The sequence below is a fragment of the Suncus etruscus genome, chromosome 2, assembly GCF_024139225.1.
Source record: "Suncus etruscus isolate mSunEtr1 chromosome 2, mSunEtr1.pri.cur, whole genome shotgun sequence".
Taxonomy (NCBI): Eukaryota; Metazoa; Chordata; class Mammalia; order Eulipotyphla; family Soricidae; genus Suncus; species Suncus etruscus.
In genome coordinates, this window is record NC_064849.1 from 2,677,403 (window position 1) to 2,694,908 (window position 17,506).

Here is a 17,506-nt window from a genome sequence, read left to right on the forward strand (position 1 = left end):
ATACTAGTGCCTGAGTACAGCTGGAATCGCTTCAGCCAGGCTCGTCAGCCCTCACACTTGGTTACTTACATCTTGAAACATTTTTTTTTCCTGTTTCAGTCTCGCTTCTTTATCATCCGAGAGTTTATAAGCATTCTCGAATGCTTCCTCCAGGTCCTGCAGTCTGGATTTCAGCCGCAGGATGGTGCTGTCTTTTTCTTTGTTACTCGTTCTCATTTCCTCTATCCGTTCCTGCAGGACTTTGGAGGCATTGCTGGCTGCATAGAAGCGGTCTCGAAAATCACTCTACAAAAGGAAAAGAAAAGGGTAATAAATGGTTTTTGGGAGCCGGAGCAATAGCACCGAGAGTAGGGCATTTGCCTCAGACACAGCTGACAAAGGTTAGATCCCAGGCATCCCGTATAATTTCCCCAAGCCCGGTCAGGAGTAATTCCTGAGTGCAGAGACAGGAAGAACCTCAACACCACCAAGTGTGGCCCCCAAACAAGCCAACAAAAATAAAATACTTACAACTTCTATTTCCAGCAAGTTATTCTTATTTTCAAGGGTTTTCACACGACTAGTAGCTTCACTCAAAGCACTATCTAATTGGCCACATCTAAAAAGCATACATCAAAAGAAAATTAGAAGAGAAAATCATTCCTCCGAAAAACATCTATCAAACAGACATTATTTACAAGAGCCCAAAGGTGGAAGCAGGGCCAGAGAGAGCACTCTGGGAAGGGTGCTGCTGACCTTGCCCACTAGCCAACAAGGGCTCGAGTCCAGCACCAGATTTGGTCCCTGAACCCCCACCAAGAGTGATACTTGAGAGAGCACAGAACCAAGGGTGATCCCTGAACATAGTCATAGGACCCCAAACCCAAAATAATAATAATAATAGTAATAAAAAGTAAAAAGGTAGAAACCATTCCGGGACTCTCAAGAGCTGTAGTCTCAGTGACGTATGTCAGAAGCAATGATGATGATGATGATGATTAGATAAATTATATTATACAACATGTATATTTTATATATTATGATTATTCCAATTATTCTGATTCCACCTCTCCTGGTACCCAGGAAAAGAAAACTTTCGAGGACAGGGAGGAGAGTAACGGTTCCCAGGGCAGGTCAGGGAGAACCCAGCAGGAGGCAGCTGTGGCCCCTGGGGACAGATGAGTGCGCACAGTACAGATGTGCTCTGAGGCCCAGAGGACCCAGAGGACGAAGCCAATCTTTCCTGCTTCAAATTGTAGAGTTCTCCGAGCACAGAGCCAGGAGCCCCCACCCAGGAAACACTGTGTGTGATGGTGGAGGCCAGAGACCGAGTCTTAGCAACGGAAGGCGTGTTTCTTAAGTAGAGCTGCTAGATTCTCAGTGCCGGAGAGATTCACTAGGCAAACTTTCTGTGTGAAAGTTCTCAAAGTGTTTTACTGTCACAGTATCTCCGGAGATGGAGAATCCCACGGTGCAGTTTTACTTGTCCTGAATGAGGGTGGTAGGGAAGTCTACCATGCACACAGCCCAGGCAGGTCCACGACCGATATCCGGCACCCCACATAGTCCCGGAATAATCACCAGGAGTGATCCCTGAGCACGGCGGGGTGGGGTTGGCCCCAAAACCAAACAGAAATGTTTACCTGTCTACAAGAATTTGATTGCTTTTCTTCCAATTTTCAGCTGCACAGATTTCCTTTGCCTCCAGTTTCTGTCTCCAACTGCTTATTTCTGATTCGTAATAGGCTCGGAGGTCTGCGATGTGCCGGGCATGTTTCTCCTTCAGGCTCTGCCTGACCCTGCTGGGAGAGAAGAGCCTTTCTTTGCATTCTCAGAACACAGTTGACCATGACCACACACACACACACACACACACACACACACACACACACACACACACAAAGATGCTCTATATGGAACATGCGCTCTTCCGACAACTTCACACCTTTCTGAAACACACACACACACACACACACACACACACACACACAAAGATGCTCTATATGGAACATGCGCTCTTCCGACAACTTCACACCTTTCTGAAGATGGGCCATCAAAATCTCTTTCCTCATTTTGGCAGGAACCTTTCCCCTCCACAAGTACATACTGAGACAGGTCGCCGCCTTCTGTGCCGCTGCCAGCTGTGCCCGGGAGTGGGGATGGTAGCGCCAAGGTACAGGGGCCCGGGGCGGCCTGGAGCTCCTCCACGGTACTCAGCGACGTGCCGCTGCTGGTGGCCGTGCACAGGGACGGGAAGGTGGAGCTGGTCTGGCTCCCATTGGGGAAGGCTCGTTTCTCCCACGAGCCTGTGGGCGTGGGTGAGGCTTTCCAGGCGGGAGGGGACTTGGGGAAGGCAGACAACTGAGACGTCACATAACTCGCGTGTGACAAGGAGTCGAGGTCAGAGTGACTGGATAGCGTGGGCTCGAGGACAGAGTCAGGGGACAGGGATGCCTGGTCTTCAAGGGTGCTGCGAAGGCCATGAGGGTGCGGGCTGGGCTTCCTGTGAACCGTGGGGTCCAGAGTCAGCACCTGGCGAGAGACAGATCGGGGAGGCGGCTCACTCTCCATCTAAATGAACAGACTCAACAGACACCCTCAGAAACAAAAGGGCAGAAAAAGGCCAGGTCACCCCGGTTCCACCCAGTAGAACACTGACGACTTTACCTCTGGTGGGTGACTTAGGTTGGCTGTGGAAGTGAGATCCCTCTCAGAAAAGAGCCTGTTTTCCCTCTGTTTCCTGTGATAAATATCCTTCAGTGACAGGACCTTCATCTCAGTGCCAGCGTTCAACTGAAAAAACATAAAAGAAGGATTGGAGAGGAAAGCACAGCGGTAGGGCATTTGCCTTGCACACAGTCGACCCAGGACTGATGGTGGTTCCAATCCTGGCATCCCATCTAGTCCTCTGGAGCCTGGCAGGGGCAATTTCTGAGTGTAGAGCCAAGAGGAACCCCTGAGTGCTGCTGGATGTGACCCAAAAACAAAACAAAACAAATGAAGAAAGAGAATTCCATGGGATCATCAGCGGGAAAAGTGTGTTGATATCCAGGCCAACAACTAACAGGATTTGGAGAGTGTCAGTGAAACACCACTCTGTAAACTGCCAACTCTAACCTAGTCAGGAATGTCACGGTCCACTGTGAGTCTCCTGAGAAGGAGAAACCATTCTAACCTCTAACAGTAAACTTCTAGGGGAGAATTTCAGCTTCATTTATTGAGCACCTGAGGAGTAGTTCCCCAAATAAGGCCTCTGGTAGCCCAACATAAGAACCAAGTGATGAATTAAGTAAAGAAAGTGGTCACTAAACAGGTGAAGCAGGAAGAGGAAACTTCTGGATAGAAAAATGTCATGTGATCCAAAGGAAAGGTTAAGAGGTAGCATTCCTCATCTGCATGGGCAGACAGACATGGGCTGGAAAGAGAGCACAGACAGAGGTATGGCATTTGTCTTGCACACAGCCAACCAAGTGTGATTCCTGGCACCACATCAGATACCCCAAGCCAAGAGTGAACACCTAAAAAAAAAAAAAAAAAAGTGAACACCTAAGCACCAAGCCGAGAGTCAGTCCCAGAACTGTGGAGGGTAGCCCCACATCCAGAAAAAGAAGACAGACAAAAGAGGGTTAAGGAGTTAACCAATGAAGGAACTGAGTGACAGCACAGCAGGGAGGGCATATGACTTGCATGTGGCCGACCAGGGTTCCATTCCCATCATCCCATAGGGTCCCCTCCCCCAAGTACTGATAGGAATGAATCCAGAGCCAGAAGAAGTCAGCCCTGAGCATTGCCAGGTGTGGTCCCCAAACAACAACAACAACAACAACAACAACAACAAAACACCCCTCCCCAATAAGTCAACCAATGAAAAGAACCGTATTCTAATTTTTTTTTGGGGGGGTCACATCTGACAGTGCTCAGGGGTTACTCTTGGCTGTATGCTCAGAAATCACTCCTGGCAGGCTCGGGGGATGCAATCTCTCCGGCCTCAAGAACCGCATTCTAGATCAGAAGGAAGCTCCGCCCCAGTTTCCAGTATGTCAAACAGTGGCTTTGCCAGGTGACCCCTCAAAGCTGCAGCCTGGCCCTGAATGTGAACTCCGAGCGCCTCAACTGTCAGAGTGCGGTGGAACATCCGCCACTTGCTGCCCCTGCCTCCTCCCGGTCTCCTGTCCCCCCCCACTCTTCCTATGGAGTCGGGTGCTGGCCTCCCTGGGGACTCAGCTTGGGACAAGAGTGTCAGTTCTGGCCTCATGTGTCCCCCTGGCCTCTCCCCAGCCTCCCTGTCTGGCAGGGCTGTGTTTCCTGCTCGCCCATGTGTGGCCGCGACTCCTTTCCCGAATTGATTCTCATCGTGGGACCAAAAAGCGAGAGTCCAGCTGTGGCTCTATGGCAGCCCCCAGCCTGGAAGGCTTGAGGCCCAGGGTCTAATTCCCAGCACAAAGATATAAAGATAAAAAGCAGACATGGAGACAGAGAGATAGCATGGAGGTAGGGCATTTGCCTTGCATGTATAAGGATGGTGGTTCGAATCCCGGCATCCCATATGGTCCCCCGAGCCTGCCAGGAGCTATTTCTGAGTGCAGAGCCAGGAGTAACCCCTGAGCGCTGCTGGGTGTGACCCCAAAACCAAAAACCAAAAAAAAAAAAAAATCACACGTGACATACAGAGATACATACAAAAGCTGATATGTAAGTATATGTACAGAGTTTACTCCTTTGCCTATGTTCTCTAAGGAACGCAGTTTGTATATTTCCTGCTCACAAAAATTGAACAGAGGAGCTGGAGAGATAGCACAGCAGTAGGGTGTTTGCCTTGCACGCAGCCAGGCCGATGGTGGTTTGAATCCTGGCATCCCATATGGTCTCCCGTGCCTGCCAGGAATGATTTCTGAGCAGAGAGCCAAGAGTAATCCCTGAGTGACACCTGGTGTGGACCCTCCCCCCCAAAAAAAACTTGAACAAAGTAAATTAAAGAGCTCAAAATGAGGGTACAGAGAGATCTGCAGGAGAGCGGGACAAGATGGAGGCAGCACTAGTCTAGGGCCAGGGCAAAATGCATCTGTGCACAGAGCAAATAGTGGGGAAGAACAGGCACAAAAGCGTTCCATGTAATTTCAAAATACTAACCAACTATTTTATTTTCCTTTATTTGTCCAAAGCTTAACTATAATTGTAATGCCAACACACATATATACAATTATACTTTCATTTTTTTATTCTTGTGTGTGCAGAGACATTTACTTTTTTCATTTTGTGTGTGTGTGCGTACGCAGGTGTATTTTATTGCCATGTGTTGTATGTAGAATGCTGAAGATATTTCTTTTTACTGGGGGCTGGATGTGTGGATACAGAGCACTGAAGAGCTTTCATTTTACTACTGTGTTTGCATGGATGTGCCGTGTACTGAGGGTCTTTCACTTTAGTGGTGTGGAGTGTGTGTGTGTGTGTGTGTGTGTGTGATATAGAGCACTGAAGAGCTTTCATTTTACTGCTGTGTCTGCATGGATGTGCCGTATGCTGAGGGTCTTTCACTTTAGTGGTGTGGAGTGTGTGTGTGTGTGTGTGTGTGTGTGTGAGAGAGAGAGAGAGAGAGAGAGATATGAGTATAGGATACTGAGGATCCAACCCAGGGCCTCACACCCACATGTGCTCTACTGCTGAGTCCTGCTCCACACACACATTTATTTTGGACCTTGGAGCCAGACTCAGCAGTGTCACTGACTGGTGTCACTCCCAGTGACACGTGCCAGTGTTCCATGTAGAAAGAAGCCCCCCTCAGCCAGCCCTCGGGGGTCCCCGGCTAGCCACTTGGTGCCCCAATTACCTGGTCTGAAGTGTGATCCGTGGAGGACAGAGTCAGTGACTTGTTGCAAGTCCTAGGCAGGGAGTGGTACAGGTCTGGCTGCTCCAGCCTCCAGTAGGTCAGCCCTGAGGCAGGAAGGAGTGAGACAGAATGGCACTGGCTTAGAACACTCAAAGGCAGGGAGAGGACAGGATGGTGCTTATCCTGCATGCAGCTGACCTCAGGGTAAAGCCTGTGGTCCCCTGTTCCACCAGAGTTTGCCCTGAGCACTGCTTGGGTGTGTCCCAGTAATCAAAAACTGAGTATAACAAAATTAAATATAGAGAGAAAGTAGGTCTTGGTTAGTTGTATTCTTTTTTTTTTTGGGGGGGGGTGGAGCATACCTGGAGGTGCTCAGGGGTTACTCCTGGCTCTGCACTCAGGGGACCATATGGGATGCTGGGATTTGAATGAGGGTCATTTTTAGGTCAGCCTCGTGCAAGGCAAACGCCCTACCACTGTCTATCGCTGTGGCCCCAGGAGTTGTACTCTTGCTGAGAAAAGATTCTCTGAAATGCCTATTGCACAAGTCCTAACTTAATGATTCCAATACTTAACATACAAATACTTAATTAAAAGTAAAGAAAAATAAGCTGAATATTTTCTAAAAGGTGACCATTATGAATAGCAGACAGAGATAATATCAAGAATGAAGTAACCCAAAGTTCTGTAGCAGTGACTACCATCCAGGCCTAGTACTGTGGTCACTCGGGAGTGATTCGGGAGACCAAGCACGTGGCTCCGGGGAACGACCGAGGCCTCTAGCTCACAAAACTTGTGCTGCAGCCCTGCTGAGCCATCTCTGGCTGCTCTGGGGGAAGTGAACAGAGACAGGGAGGGAAGCAGGAAGATGGGCCGTGGCGTCCCTATGTCAAACTGGAAGAAAGATTTACAAAAAAGGGGTGTGGGCTGGGGAAAAAGCAGCAGAAAGTATGTGACAGTCTATCAGGACAAGGGCCAAAGGGGTGAGAAGAATTTGGAACCTAACAAAGAAAACAGGGGCCGGAGCAACAGCAAGCATGGAGGGTATTTGCTTTGCAAGTGGCCAACCTGAGTTTGATCCCCGGCATCCCACATGGTCCCCTGAGCCTGCCAAGAGCTATTCTTGAGCACAGATCCTCTCAGAGGAGGATCCTCTGAGAGTCACTGGGTTTGTGGCCCCCCCAAAAAAAAGAATCAAAAGAAAACTAATTCATGCTGATAAGCAGGTGCAGGTCATTGGGGAAGGTGCGGCCAGCCCCGCTAGACTTGGGAAGCCATGCTCCTACCCCACAGCCACTACCTGCACTTTCTCCCTCTGACTCTGATGTTTCTCTGTATAAAACTCTTTTATTTCTGGGGATGGAGCCCTCAGACTGTGGGAAGGACACTTGCTTTGCACACAGCGGACTCAAATTCACTCCACAATAGCCACATGGTCCTCCAACTCCAATAGGAGTGACCCCTATGCCACTAAGCCACGAGGAAGCCCTGAGCACTGCTGGGTGTGGCTCCCCACCAAACACAGCAACAAAGAATGGTTTAAGAGTACTCCAACTGGGACCGGAGAGATAGCGTGGAGGTAGAGCAGAAGGATGGCGGTTCGAATCCCGGCATCCCATAGGGTCTCCCGAGCCTGCCAGGAGTGATTCCTGAGTGTAGAGCCAGGAGGAACCCCTGAGTGCTGCCAGGTGTGACCCAAAAACAAACAAAAAAAAGAGTGCTCCAACTTTATTCCAGTGGTGCCTAAAAACCAAAAATGAGTGAATCAAGTACCATACCTGTTCCTGAGTCGGACACCCATGAGTCGGGAGCTTCCTCCGGTTTACTGAGGTAAAATGAACTAGGACAGGCGGCAGCAGTGAAGTCAGTCTACAGCCCAAGAAAGAGCACTGTTACTCATCAGCTCAAACTCCAGGTGGGATTTCTGACCCAGAAATTCTGAGGCAGCTGTCAGGGAGGGCCAGAGACCCCGAACAAGAATCTTCATCTTGGGTCCGGAGAGATAGCACAGCAGCGTTTGCCTTGCAAGCAGCCGATCCAGGACCAAAGGTGGTCAGTTTGAATCCCGGTGTCCCATATGGTCCCCCGTGCCTGCCAGGAGCTATTTCTGAGCAGACAGCCAGGAGGAACCCCTGAGCACCGCAGGGTGTGGCCCAAAAACCAAAAACCAAAAAAAAAAAAAACCAAAAAGAATCTTCATCTCTTTTTGTGGAGGGGGATTTGGGTTTTTGGGCCACATCTGGTGGAGCTCAGGGGTTATTCCTGGCTCTGCATTCAGTAATCACTCCTGGCAGACTGGGGGTTGTGGGGTGGGAAGACACAACAACCATATGGAATGCTGGCAATGGAACCCAGGTCTGTCGCAAATGCACTACCGCTGTATTATCACTCTGGCCCTCTCTCTCTAGAATGAAAGCTGGACAACTCTTTCGCCCAACAATTCCCGAAGTTCTCATCATATGGATACCAGAAAATGTGATCTTTCTTTTTAACCCACACCAGACGGTTCTCAGAGATCACTCATGCCAGGACACAGGAACAAATAGGGTGCTGGGAGATGAACTTGGGTCAGGCGTGTGCACGGCAAGCACCCTTCCACTGTCCTATCCTTCCAGTCCCAGAAGACCTGATTTTATGTATTTGTTGGGTTTTGGACCACATCCTGAAGTGCTCAGGGCAACATCTGGAGGGGGATTGAACCTGGTTTGGCCGCGTGCAAGACAAACATCCTACCCACTGTGCTATTATTCCGGCCCTGAGCGTCTGATCTGAAAACACTTAGATAGGTGCAAATTTCCCATTTACTTGATGGATCCTATTTTCCTGGAAAAGGAAAGGGGTGGTGTCAGCCTGCCAGTGGGAGCAGCAGGCAGGGGGGCCCTGGAGGGAGTGCAGATCCCAAGTGAGAGAGGTGTGATGAGAGCATTGGCCTGGTCCCCTGGCTCCCTGAAGCGAGACCTCTCGGGAATAGCCTCAAGGAGTGATTGTGTGTTATAGACAGAAACTGCTCAGAGTCAGAGGCACGGGAAAGGCTCCTTGTGACCACACTGCAGGTATGCAGGCACCCATGCATGTACACACACGCACACACGCTGTGTACAAGCGCACAGGGTGCAGCATCGTGGCCGAGTTACCTGCTCGGGAGGCTGATTGGCTGGCTCGCTGGCATGCCCCGACTCTGGACACGCCTCTTCCGAATGAACTCGCTTCGGCTGGTGCTGCTTGAGTTTCTGTGCCCAGGACGTGACAGCTTGGCTCCTGAAAGAGCAGAAAAGACTCTCCGGCGTGCTGCCCTCAATCAGGTGAGGGGACAGCAGCGGCTGTGTCTGTGGAACATGCTGTGCCGTGGCCTAATAAATAGCTCAGAGGACATTGACTTCATTGATTTCCAATTTTTCGGTATTTTATTAAAGAAACCAAAAGACTAACAGCGATTCACCACACACAGCTCGAAACCATGGCCGAAAACAAAGCATCATCATGGCCTCGTCAAACACAAAATATACTATAGTCAAAGCGTATTTTTTTGTTTTATGTTTTTTTCCCAAAGCGTATTTATTTACAGACATTTATGTAGTTTTTGATGAGCTAGTTATAGTTTAGTTATAAATGCATAACTATAAATTGGGCCAGAGCAATAGCACAGAGGTAAGGTGTTTGTCTTGCACACAGCCAACACAGGACAGACCCTGGTTCAAATCCCTGCATTCCATAGGGTCCCTCTAGCCTGCCAGGAGCAACTTCTGAGCACAGAGCCAGCAGTAACCTTTGAGTGCTACCCAGTGTTGCCCCAAAAAATAAAAACAAAAAAAACAAAAGACTTCAATTTTCATGGGGAAAAAACCCAACTGAGCCAACAGATCTTCAAATACATCTCATTCTCCAATAACCCAACTGAAAAAGAGCTTTATTTACTAAATTCCTTTTTTTGCTTTTGTTTGTTTTTGAGCCACGCCTGGCAGTGTTTGGAGATGACACCTGGAGGGGGGGTTGGAGAACCATCTGGATACTAAGGTTCAAACCCAAGCCGACCATGTGCAAGGGAAGGGTCGTACATGTACAAGGCAAGCATTCTACTTGCTATAGTATCCCTCTGGCCTTTTACCCTTTAATTTACTAAATTCTAAATAAATAACACTTCCTTGTTATGTGACAGCATCTCTCTCTCTCTCTCTCTCTCTCTCTCTCTCTCTCTCACACTCTCTCTCTCTCTCTCTCACTCTCTCACTCACTCACTCACACACACACACACACACACACACACACACACACACACACACTCTCTCCTTGAAATTACAGAGAAATCTGACTTACCCATGGTTTTTCCCTCTGTACACTTCTGAAATTGTACTTTTACCCAAAAAACTGTGTTCCAGTTCAGCAGGAAGGTGAGAAACATCTTCACTCAGAGGTGCAGCAAAGTCCTCGGGGCTCTGAGAGTCAAAGCTTGGGCTGCTCACACTGGTTGCATGGGGCTCGGCAGGGCCAGTGGGAGCACTGGGTCGTCCAGGACATACGGTCCCATGCTCCATGAACTCCCCCGAGCCCTGGGCCTGGTAGGAATTCAGCTCGGAAACGCAGGAAGTGCCATAGCCGCTGCTCACAGAGCTGCCGTCGGCGCTGCAGTCAGCATGAGACTGTGGTGCTTCTTGCTGCATTTCAGGCTTTGGAAACTCAGAGTAATTGATAATAGGTTCATTTCTCTCAGGGGGCTCAGGGGAAAAACCCATTGGACTTCCTGCAGGTCGCTGTTTGCTCAAAGAACTGTCACAAGCCGCCCAGGAAGCATTGTTGGCCTGTAGCTTGACTAAACTTTTGATCTCCTCCTGTATATGCTGAAAACAAAGATACAGGTTTTGGTAAGAAAGGATGTTATGGGCAAGAGTGAGAGCACAGTGGTAGGGCATTTGCCTTGCATGCAGCTGACCTGGGTTTGATTCCCCGCATCCCATATGATCCCCCGAGCCTGTCAGGGGCCATTTTTGAGCGCAGAGCCAGGAGTAACCCCTGAGCGCTGCTCGGTGTGGCCCCCAAAAACCAAAATATAAATAAATAAATAAATAAAGATATTATGGCTGACCCAGATTCGATTCCTGACATCCCATATGGTCCTAGCCACTACCAGAGGAATTCCTGAGTGCAGAACATGTGGCCCAATCCCAACACCCCCCAGAAAAGGAAGGATATTTATGTGAGCCAAAAACTAGCTACTGGCAGGGGCGGGCTCAGCAGGCAAGCAATCACTGCACTTGTGAGCCCCTGAAATACATTCCTGTACCCAAACACAAAAACAAATTACTCTAAAGACGACCCATTTCTTTTTGTAAACAAAAGTTTAAACAGATGAAGTATTCATTGGTCCTTCTGCAAATCCTACCAAAGGACCAACTGTAACCTGGAATCCAATAAATAATAACTGTAGCCTCAATCACAAAAACAAACAAACAAAAAAACATTTTTGAACTGGGACCAGAGTAATAGCACAGTGGTAGGGCATTTGCCTTGCATGCGGCTGACAACCCAGGTTCAATTCCCGTCATCCCACTGGGTTCCCCTAGTCTGCCAGGAACGATTTTTTAGCACAGGGTGCTAAAAATAAACCCAACCAAACAAAAAAATAAGACATTTTGTACCAACATCAACAACAACGTACTTGAATCTGGGTGTGGAACTGCTCCTGTTGGGCGACTACCTGCTCCTCACATTGTTTCTCCACTGCTTGGAACAGCTGCAACCATCGGGCCTAGGAAAGCATAAAATATCATTGGTAAAAATGATGGACCTTGGCCCAGGGGGGACTGCATTTGCTTTGCACATGAGATCCACACAGGTTCTATCCCCAGCATCCCACGGGGTCCCCCAAGCACTGGCAGGAGTGATTCCTGACAACGGAACCAGGAGGAACTCCGAAGCAGCACTGGGTATGGGCCCCAGAAGAAAACCGATCAATAAAGAAGCAGCAGCACTGCCCAGGACCCGGGAAAGAAATACCTTCCTTTCTGGGTATACCCGGGGGCTGCTCTCCAAGTAGGCAAAGTCTGATGGGCCCCTCGCCCGGCCCCCAGGGTCCTCACTCCAGTTCTGACCACCACTCAGAGACTCACATGTGAAAATATCTGGGACCACACACACTCCAGTCCCGAGAATCTCAATCTATTTTTTGTTTTTGTTTTTGTTTTTGGGTCATACCCGGCAATGCTCAGGGGTTGGTTCCTTCTGGCTCTACGCTCAGAAATCGCTCCTGGCAGGCTCGGGGGACCTTATGGGATGCCGGGATTCGAACCACTGTCCTTCTGCATGCAAGGCAAATGCCCTACATCCTTGCTATCTCTCCAGCCCCAGACCCCCCCCAATCTATTCTTTAAGTATCATATGCCTTTTAAAGTCATACATACATACATTAACATGTGGATATTTTTTAAAAGTGTTGCAGCTGGAAATGGAATGGAAAAGTTCCCTCTAACCCCTGGAACTAGCTCCCAATGTCCTTCATGGCCATTCTAGGGCCCGAAGGCGCTGCTGGTTTTGGCTTTTTTTTTTTTTTTCTTTTGGCCACACCTGACAATATTCAGGGTTCTTCCCGACTCTGCACTCAGGAATGACTCCTGCAGTGCTCAGGGGACTATATGGGATGCTGGGTATGGAACTCGGGTTGGCTACATGCAAGGTAAGCGCTCTCCCTCTGTGCTGTCACTCGGGCCCATTCTGGTGCCTCTCGATTCGAGTCCCATGAGCAGCTAGAACAGTACCAGGAGACGGGCACAGTGCACCTGAGGCCGACCCCATATCCGGCTGCCGGACACTCAGTATTCGAAGACAGGGACTGGACACGCACAGGTACTTCCCTATTGGGTTCGCTACACCAGAAGGCCAGCCTAGCATGCATGCGCCGTTCCATTCCAGTCTCACTGCCCATGTTACTTACACACCAGCTTCGTGGGTATCTTTCTGCTTCCTGAACACGCCAAACCACCTCAAAAGCTTTCTCTCTGACAAGGAAACTTTTCCCTTCCATCCTTAATGCAGTGACTTTTTTCCCCACTGTTAAATTCCCACTCGGTTTCCCAGTTTCTTTCTGCACCTCAGATGATTTCTGTCAGACTAACTGACCATAGTATTATTACTAACTTGTCTCCCACCCAACATACCCAGACTAGCCCCAGCAGTGCTGAAGGACACAGGTGATGAAAGAATACACACTGACAATCTAAAAAGAGATGGGGCTGGAGCGACAGCGCAACGGGTACTGCATTTGCCTTGCACACAGCTGACCTAGGCTCGTTTGCCAGCATCCCACAGGGTCCCCCAAGCCCGTCAGGAGTAATTCCTGAGTGTAGAGTGAGGAGTAAGCCCTGAATATTTTAGATGTGCAGCTCCCTCCAAAAACAGGTTATAATGACCTAAAAAAAACCTTCCAAGCTGATTAGTCTTGATGCCTGAGCCCACCCAATCTTCAGGTGAATGCTGAAAACACACAACCAGAACATAATGAAAGCCCAAGCAATAGTGCAAAGGGGAGGGGGACACCTTGGAAGAAAGCAAGCTTTCAAGAGTGGGGTTACTAGTTAGGCACCCGAACCCTACCAGGAGGGACCCAGAGCACCACGTTGTAGGGTCCCCAAACAAAACCAAGAATTGTAAATTTTCTTACAACCACAGAAATATTAAAAGTTGTACATATTTAGCACAGCAGATAGGGTGTTTGCCTTGTATGCAGCCCACCCAGGTTCGATCCAGGGCATCGCATATGTCCCCCAAGCCTGCCAGCAGCATACCCTGAGCACCACCAGGCATGACCCAAACACACACACACAACCACAAAAAAAAACCACTATTATTTAGGTGCAAATGTGATCCAATTCTTTTCTAAATGAATGGATACACATATTCTTCTCAAGTGATCAGCTTAAGAGCTCCATGAGAAGTTTCATAAAACAGTTCTGAAGAATTAGGCCATCTGCAGGGAAGCCCTGGAGAGAGTGTGTGTCTGTGTGTGTGTTGAGAAATGCAGCTGGTCATCTGTGGGACGAGGTGTTCGTGAAATGTGGCTGGCCAACATGGGGTGAGCTGTGTGTGTGTGTGTGTGTGTGTGTGTGTGTGTAAGTGCAAACCCCATAATACCACACCAACCCCCAAAGTAAGAAATAACTGAAACTCCTTGTCAATTTTATGTCCATGTTACACAGATCAGGTAGTCAGATAATACCAAGCATATTAAAAATAACCCTGTATACAGAAGTGAAGGAAGCAAGCTGCTCAATGTGTACTGCATGGCAGGAAAAGCACTTGCCTTGCATGGGGGGGGGGGGCGGCAGCATACAGGTCCCACCATCCACACTGCATATGGCCCCCCAAGCCTTGCCAGGAGCGATGCTGAGTGCAGAGCCAGGTGTGAGACCCAGGTGTGAGACAGCCAGGTACAGTCCCCAAATCCCCCAAATTCAAAAGGTAAAAATAAACCAGCCATTAGTAAGTCTATTACTAATATGTTGTCAACAATAGGTTTTTTGTTTTGTTTTGGGTTTTGGGTCCCACCCGGCAGCACTCAGGAGTTACTCCTGGCTCTACTCTCAGAAGTCACTCCTGGCAGGCTTGGGGGACCATATGGGATGCCAGGATTCAAACTGGGGTCCGTCCTGTGTTGACCGTGTGCAAGGCAAATGCTTTACCGCTGTGCTATCGCTCCGGTCCCTGATAGTTTTGATCCTTTTTCACGTCCATTCAATTTTGTTTCCCAATTGATAGCTGACCATCGTAACGATAACTTAAATATTATGCTCTTTAAGGTAGCAGTTTAAAATTATTTAGAGTTTAGCAGAGGCAGATTTCTAAAGAAAATTATGTTTTTCATTCCAAAAATAAGACAAAATCAGATACCTCACAGTTTGTCCACAGTGCCGAATCAGTCTCGCCACAGTTTTGTAGCTCTTGCATTAAAGAGGTTAGGACTTCAACTGTACCTTCAATTACAGATGGCCTGGTCTTCCCTGGGAAAGAGGACACCCCGTTTGTACTAAGGTGGGGACTACTTCTGTTGAGACACAAATAATTAAAATGGTTTCTTTATTCTCCCCAAGTGTTGAATAATTCAGTAGTTCAAGATTTAGCAGAGCAGGACAAAACCACGGATACTTAATCCTGCTGAATGGCCCCTCATTTGTTCAAAAATCTGATCAAGTTTGTCCAGGAAAGGAAAGCCGCAGTAAAAAAAAAAAGAGGAGGGGGAGCACTCAATTTTGTTTTTTTTGTTGTTGTTGTTGCTGTTTTGGGGCCAAAGCTGGCAGCACTCAGGGTTTACTCCTAGCAGGCTGAAAATTAAACTCAAGTCGGCCGCCTGCAAGATAGATGTTTCCCCCGCACTGTACTATCTCTCTGCTCCCTTTTAAAAACATAATTGAAAGACCTTCAGAAGTGAGAGGTGTCTAGAAAGTAGCAGCAAAAAGAAGTTTGATTTAAAACAAGCAGCAACAACAACAACAAAAACTAGACTCGATTCCAGCTGCTCCTACTTAGATCCTGCCGGAGGATTAATTCGCCCCACTTGGGAAGAGCCCTTTATTGGGTTTCTTTCTCAAATGTCCAGATTGACAGTCACTCCCGTTAATTGGATTCCTTCTAATTTGGTGTGATAAGGCGATGCTTATCTCAGCACTCACTGTCTCTGAATAAAAGCAGGGCCAACAAATTATCAGCTAGCTCTCACTAGCCTATTCAGCGTGTAAGACAGCGCTGATTCTTCCCAGAAGCAGGCTCTTCTGCTCCTGACATGAATCTATTTTTTATTTTTGGGGGGGTCACACCTGGCCATGCTCAGGGGTTACTCCTGGCTCTATGCTCAGAAATCGCCCCTGGCAGGCTCAGGGGACCATATGGGATGCCAGGATTTGAACCACTGTCCTTCTGCATGCAAGGCAAATGCCTTACCTCCATGCTATCTCTCCGGCCCTGACATGAATCTATTTCACATTTGTTTAATAAAAACGGAGCAGAACTAGAATTTACAGGGGTCAGGGTGTGTGCCTTTCTTTTTCTGTTTTGTTTTGGGGCCACACCCAGAGGTGCTCAGGGGTAACTCCTGGTAGGCACAGGGGATCACATGAAGTGCCAGGGATTGAACCCAGGTCAGCTATTTGCAAAGCAAGTGCCCTGCCCTGTACTGTATCTGAGGCCCCTAAGGCACTCACTCTGCTTTCATGGGGCCAACCTCAGCACCGAGTAGGGTCCCCTGAGCACCACATAAGGTACCTGGGCACTGCATACTGCCCCCGAACCCCACCAGGAGTGATCCCTGCCAGAGTCAGGAGTAAGCCCAGAGCACAACGAGGTGTGGACCAAACCCAGACACCAATAAAACCTAAAGAGTAAAATTAAAGACATCAAGTTTTGTTCAAGGTCCCGTAAGATCATTTTCACTTATTAACACTTTCAAAAAGGACACATTATATAAAATCAAATACTTTTAAAAGTAAATATTTTTCAAAGTCAGGATCAAAAACTATTGAGTCAAGGAAAAGAACATTGCATGCTGTCTATAAAGGGTATAAGTGTAACCATCGAGTTTTCCTTTAGCCAGTGGATGTGCCAGTCACCAGAAAAGGAGCAGAAATGCCCCCCACCCCGCCCCACCCCAAGCGTCAGTGAGCAGGACTTCCTGGAGAAGCTTCCAGAAGCCAGGCCTGAAGGCCCCAGACACCGGAACCAGCGATTCCTGAGCTGGTGAACCTCTGACACTTCCCTCGCTTTCCCCTCTCGTTACCTACTTTCATCTCTGCTTTTTTCTTGATCTCATCTATTGTAAACTGCCTCAACTTCCATCTAAGGAGGGCTGAGAATTTTTTTTTTAGAAATTAATTCTGTGGTGCCGGAGTGATAGCACAGTGGTAGGGTGTTTCTCTTGCAAGCAGCCGAGCCGTGATGGACCCTGGTTCGGTTTCCGGCATCCCATAGGATCCCCCGCCTGCCAGGAGCAGAGTCTGTCAGGAGCCATTTCTGAGTGCAGAGCCAGGAGTAATCCTCGAGCACTGCCAGGTGTGGCCCCCACAAAAAAATTCTGTGGCCAGAGAGCACACAGAGGTAAAGGGCTTGTTCACCAGCACTGGGGTGATCCCTGAGCACAGCAGGGTGTGGCACAGTAACCAAAAAATAAAATTTAGAGATGAAATATAATAGAAAAACAAAAGTGCCTCGAATCTGCCTGCTCTGATAAAGAACAAAGCAAACGTGGATTCCTTAGAAAAGTAAAGCTAAGACCAATGCTGGACAACATCTTGTTTTCCGGGCTCTGTGCTACCGAGAGGGCACAGCATATGTTCTGCCGACTTGCTTATTTCTAACATCCAACTGCATTTAATAACATTTTTTTTCTGGGCCACACCTGATGTGGCCAGGAGTTACTCCTGGCTCTGCGCTCAGAAAATCATTCCTGGTGGTCTCTGAGGACCCTATGGGAGCTAGGGATTGAATCTGGGTCCATTGCCTACAAGGCCAATGCCCTACCAGCTGCACTATCAATTTGGTCCCTTGAATTTATATTTATTGGGGCCATAACCTACACAGCTGAGAGTCATGGAATGCCAGGGAGCAACTGAAGCTCCACTGTCCTGTGGTCCTGTGAAGTGCATCCCTCAGGCTCTTGGCCCAACTAAGTCCAAGACTTACTTCCTACTACCCAACTGCCACTCCTTTGCAGGTGAGGGGGAT

General features: G+C 48.5%; 1 protein-coding gene across 1 annotated transcript in view; it reads right to left on the minus strand.

Moving 5' to 3' along the window:
- Positions 1 to 17,506, minus strand: part of MPHOSPH9 (M-phase phosphoprotein 9) — a 36,986-nt gene that overhangs the window by 18,625 nt on the left and 855 nt on the right. The window contains exons 2-12 of the mRNA XM_049769199.1: positions 14,684 to 14,837; positions 11,460 to 11,549; positions 10,121 to 10,641; positions 8,941 to 9,064; positions 7,585 to 7,675; positions 5,807 to 5,910; positions 2,647 to 2,772; positions 2,093 to 2,511; positions 1,623 to 1,796; positions 511 to 598; positions 70 to 285 (exon numbers count right to left, since the gene is read on the minus strand). Coding sequence (XP_049625156.1) covers positions 70 to 285; positions 511 to 598; positions 1,623 to 1,796; positions 2,093 to 2,511; positions 2,647 to 2,772; positions 5,807 to 5,910; positions 7,585 to 7,675; positions 8,941 to 9,064; positions 10,121 to 10,641; positions 11,460 to 11,549; positions 14,684 to 14,837 — 2,107 coding nt within the window. The remainder of the gene's footprint in view (positions 1 to 69; positions 286 to 510; positions 599 to 1,622; positions 1,797 to 2,092; positions 2,512 to 2,646; positions 2,773 to 5,806; positions 5,911 to 7,584; positions 7,676 to 8,940; positions 9,065 to 10,120; positions 10,642 to 11,459; positions 11,550 to 14,683; positions 14,838 to 17,506) is intronic.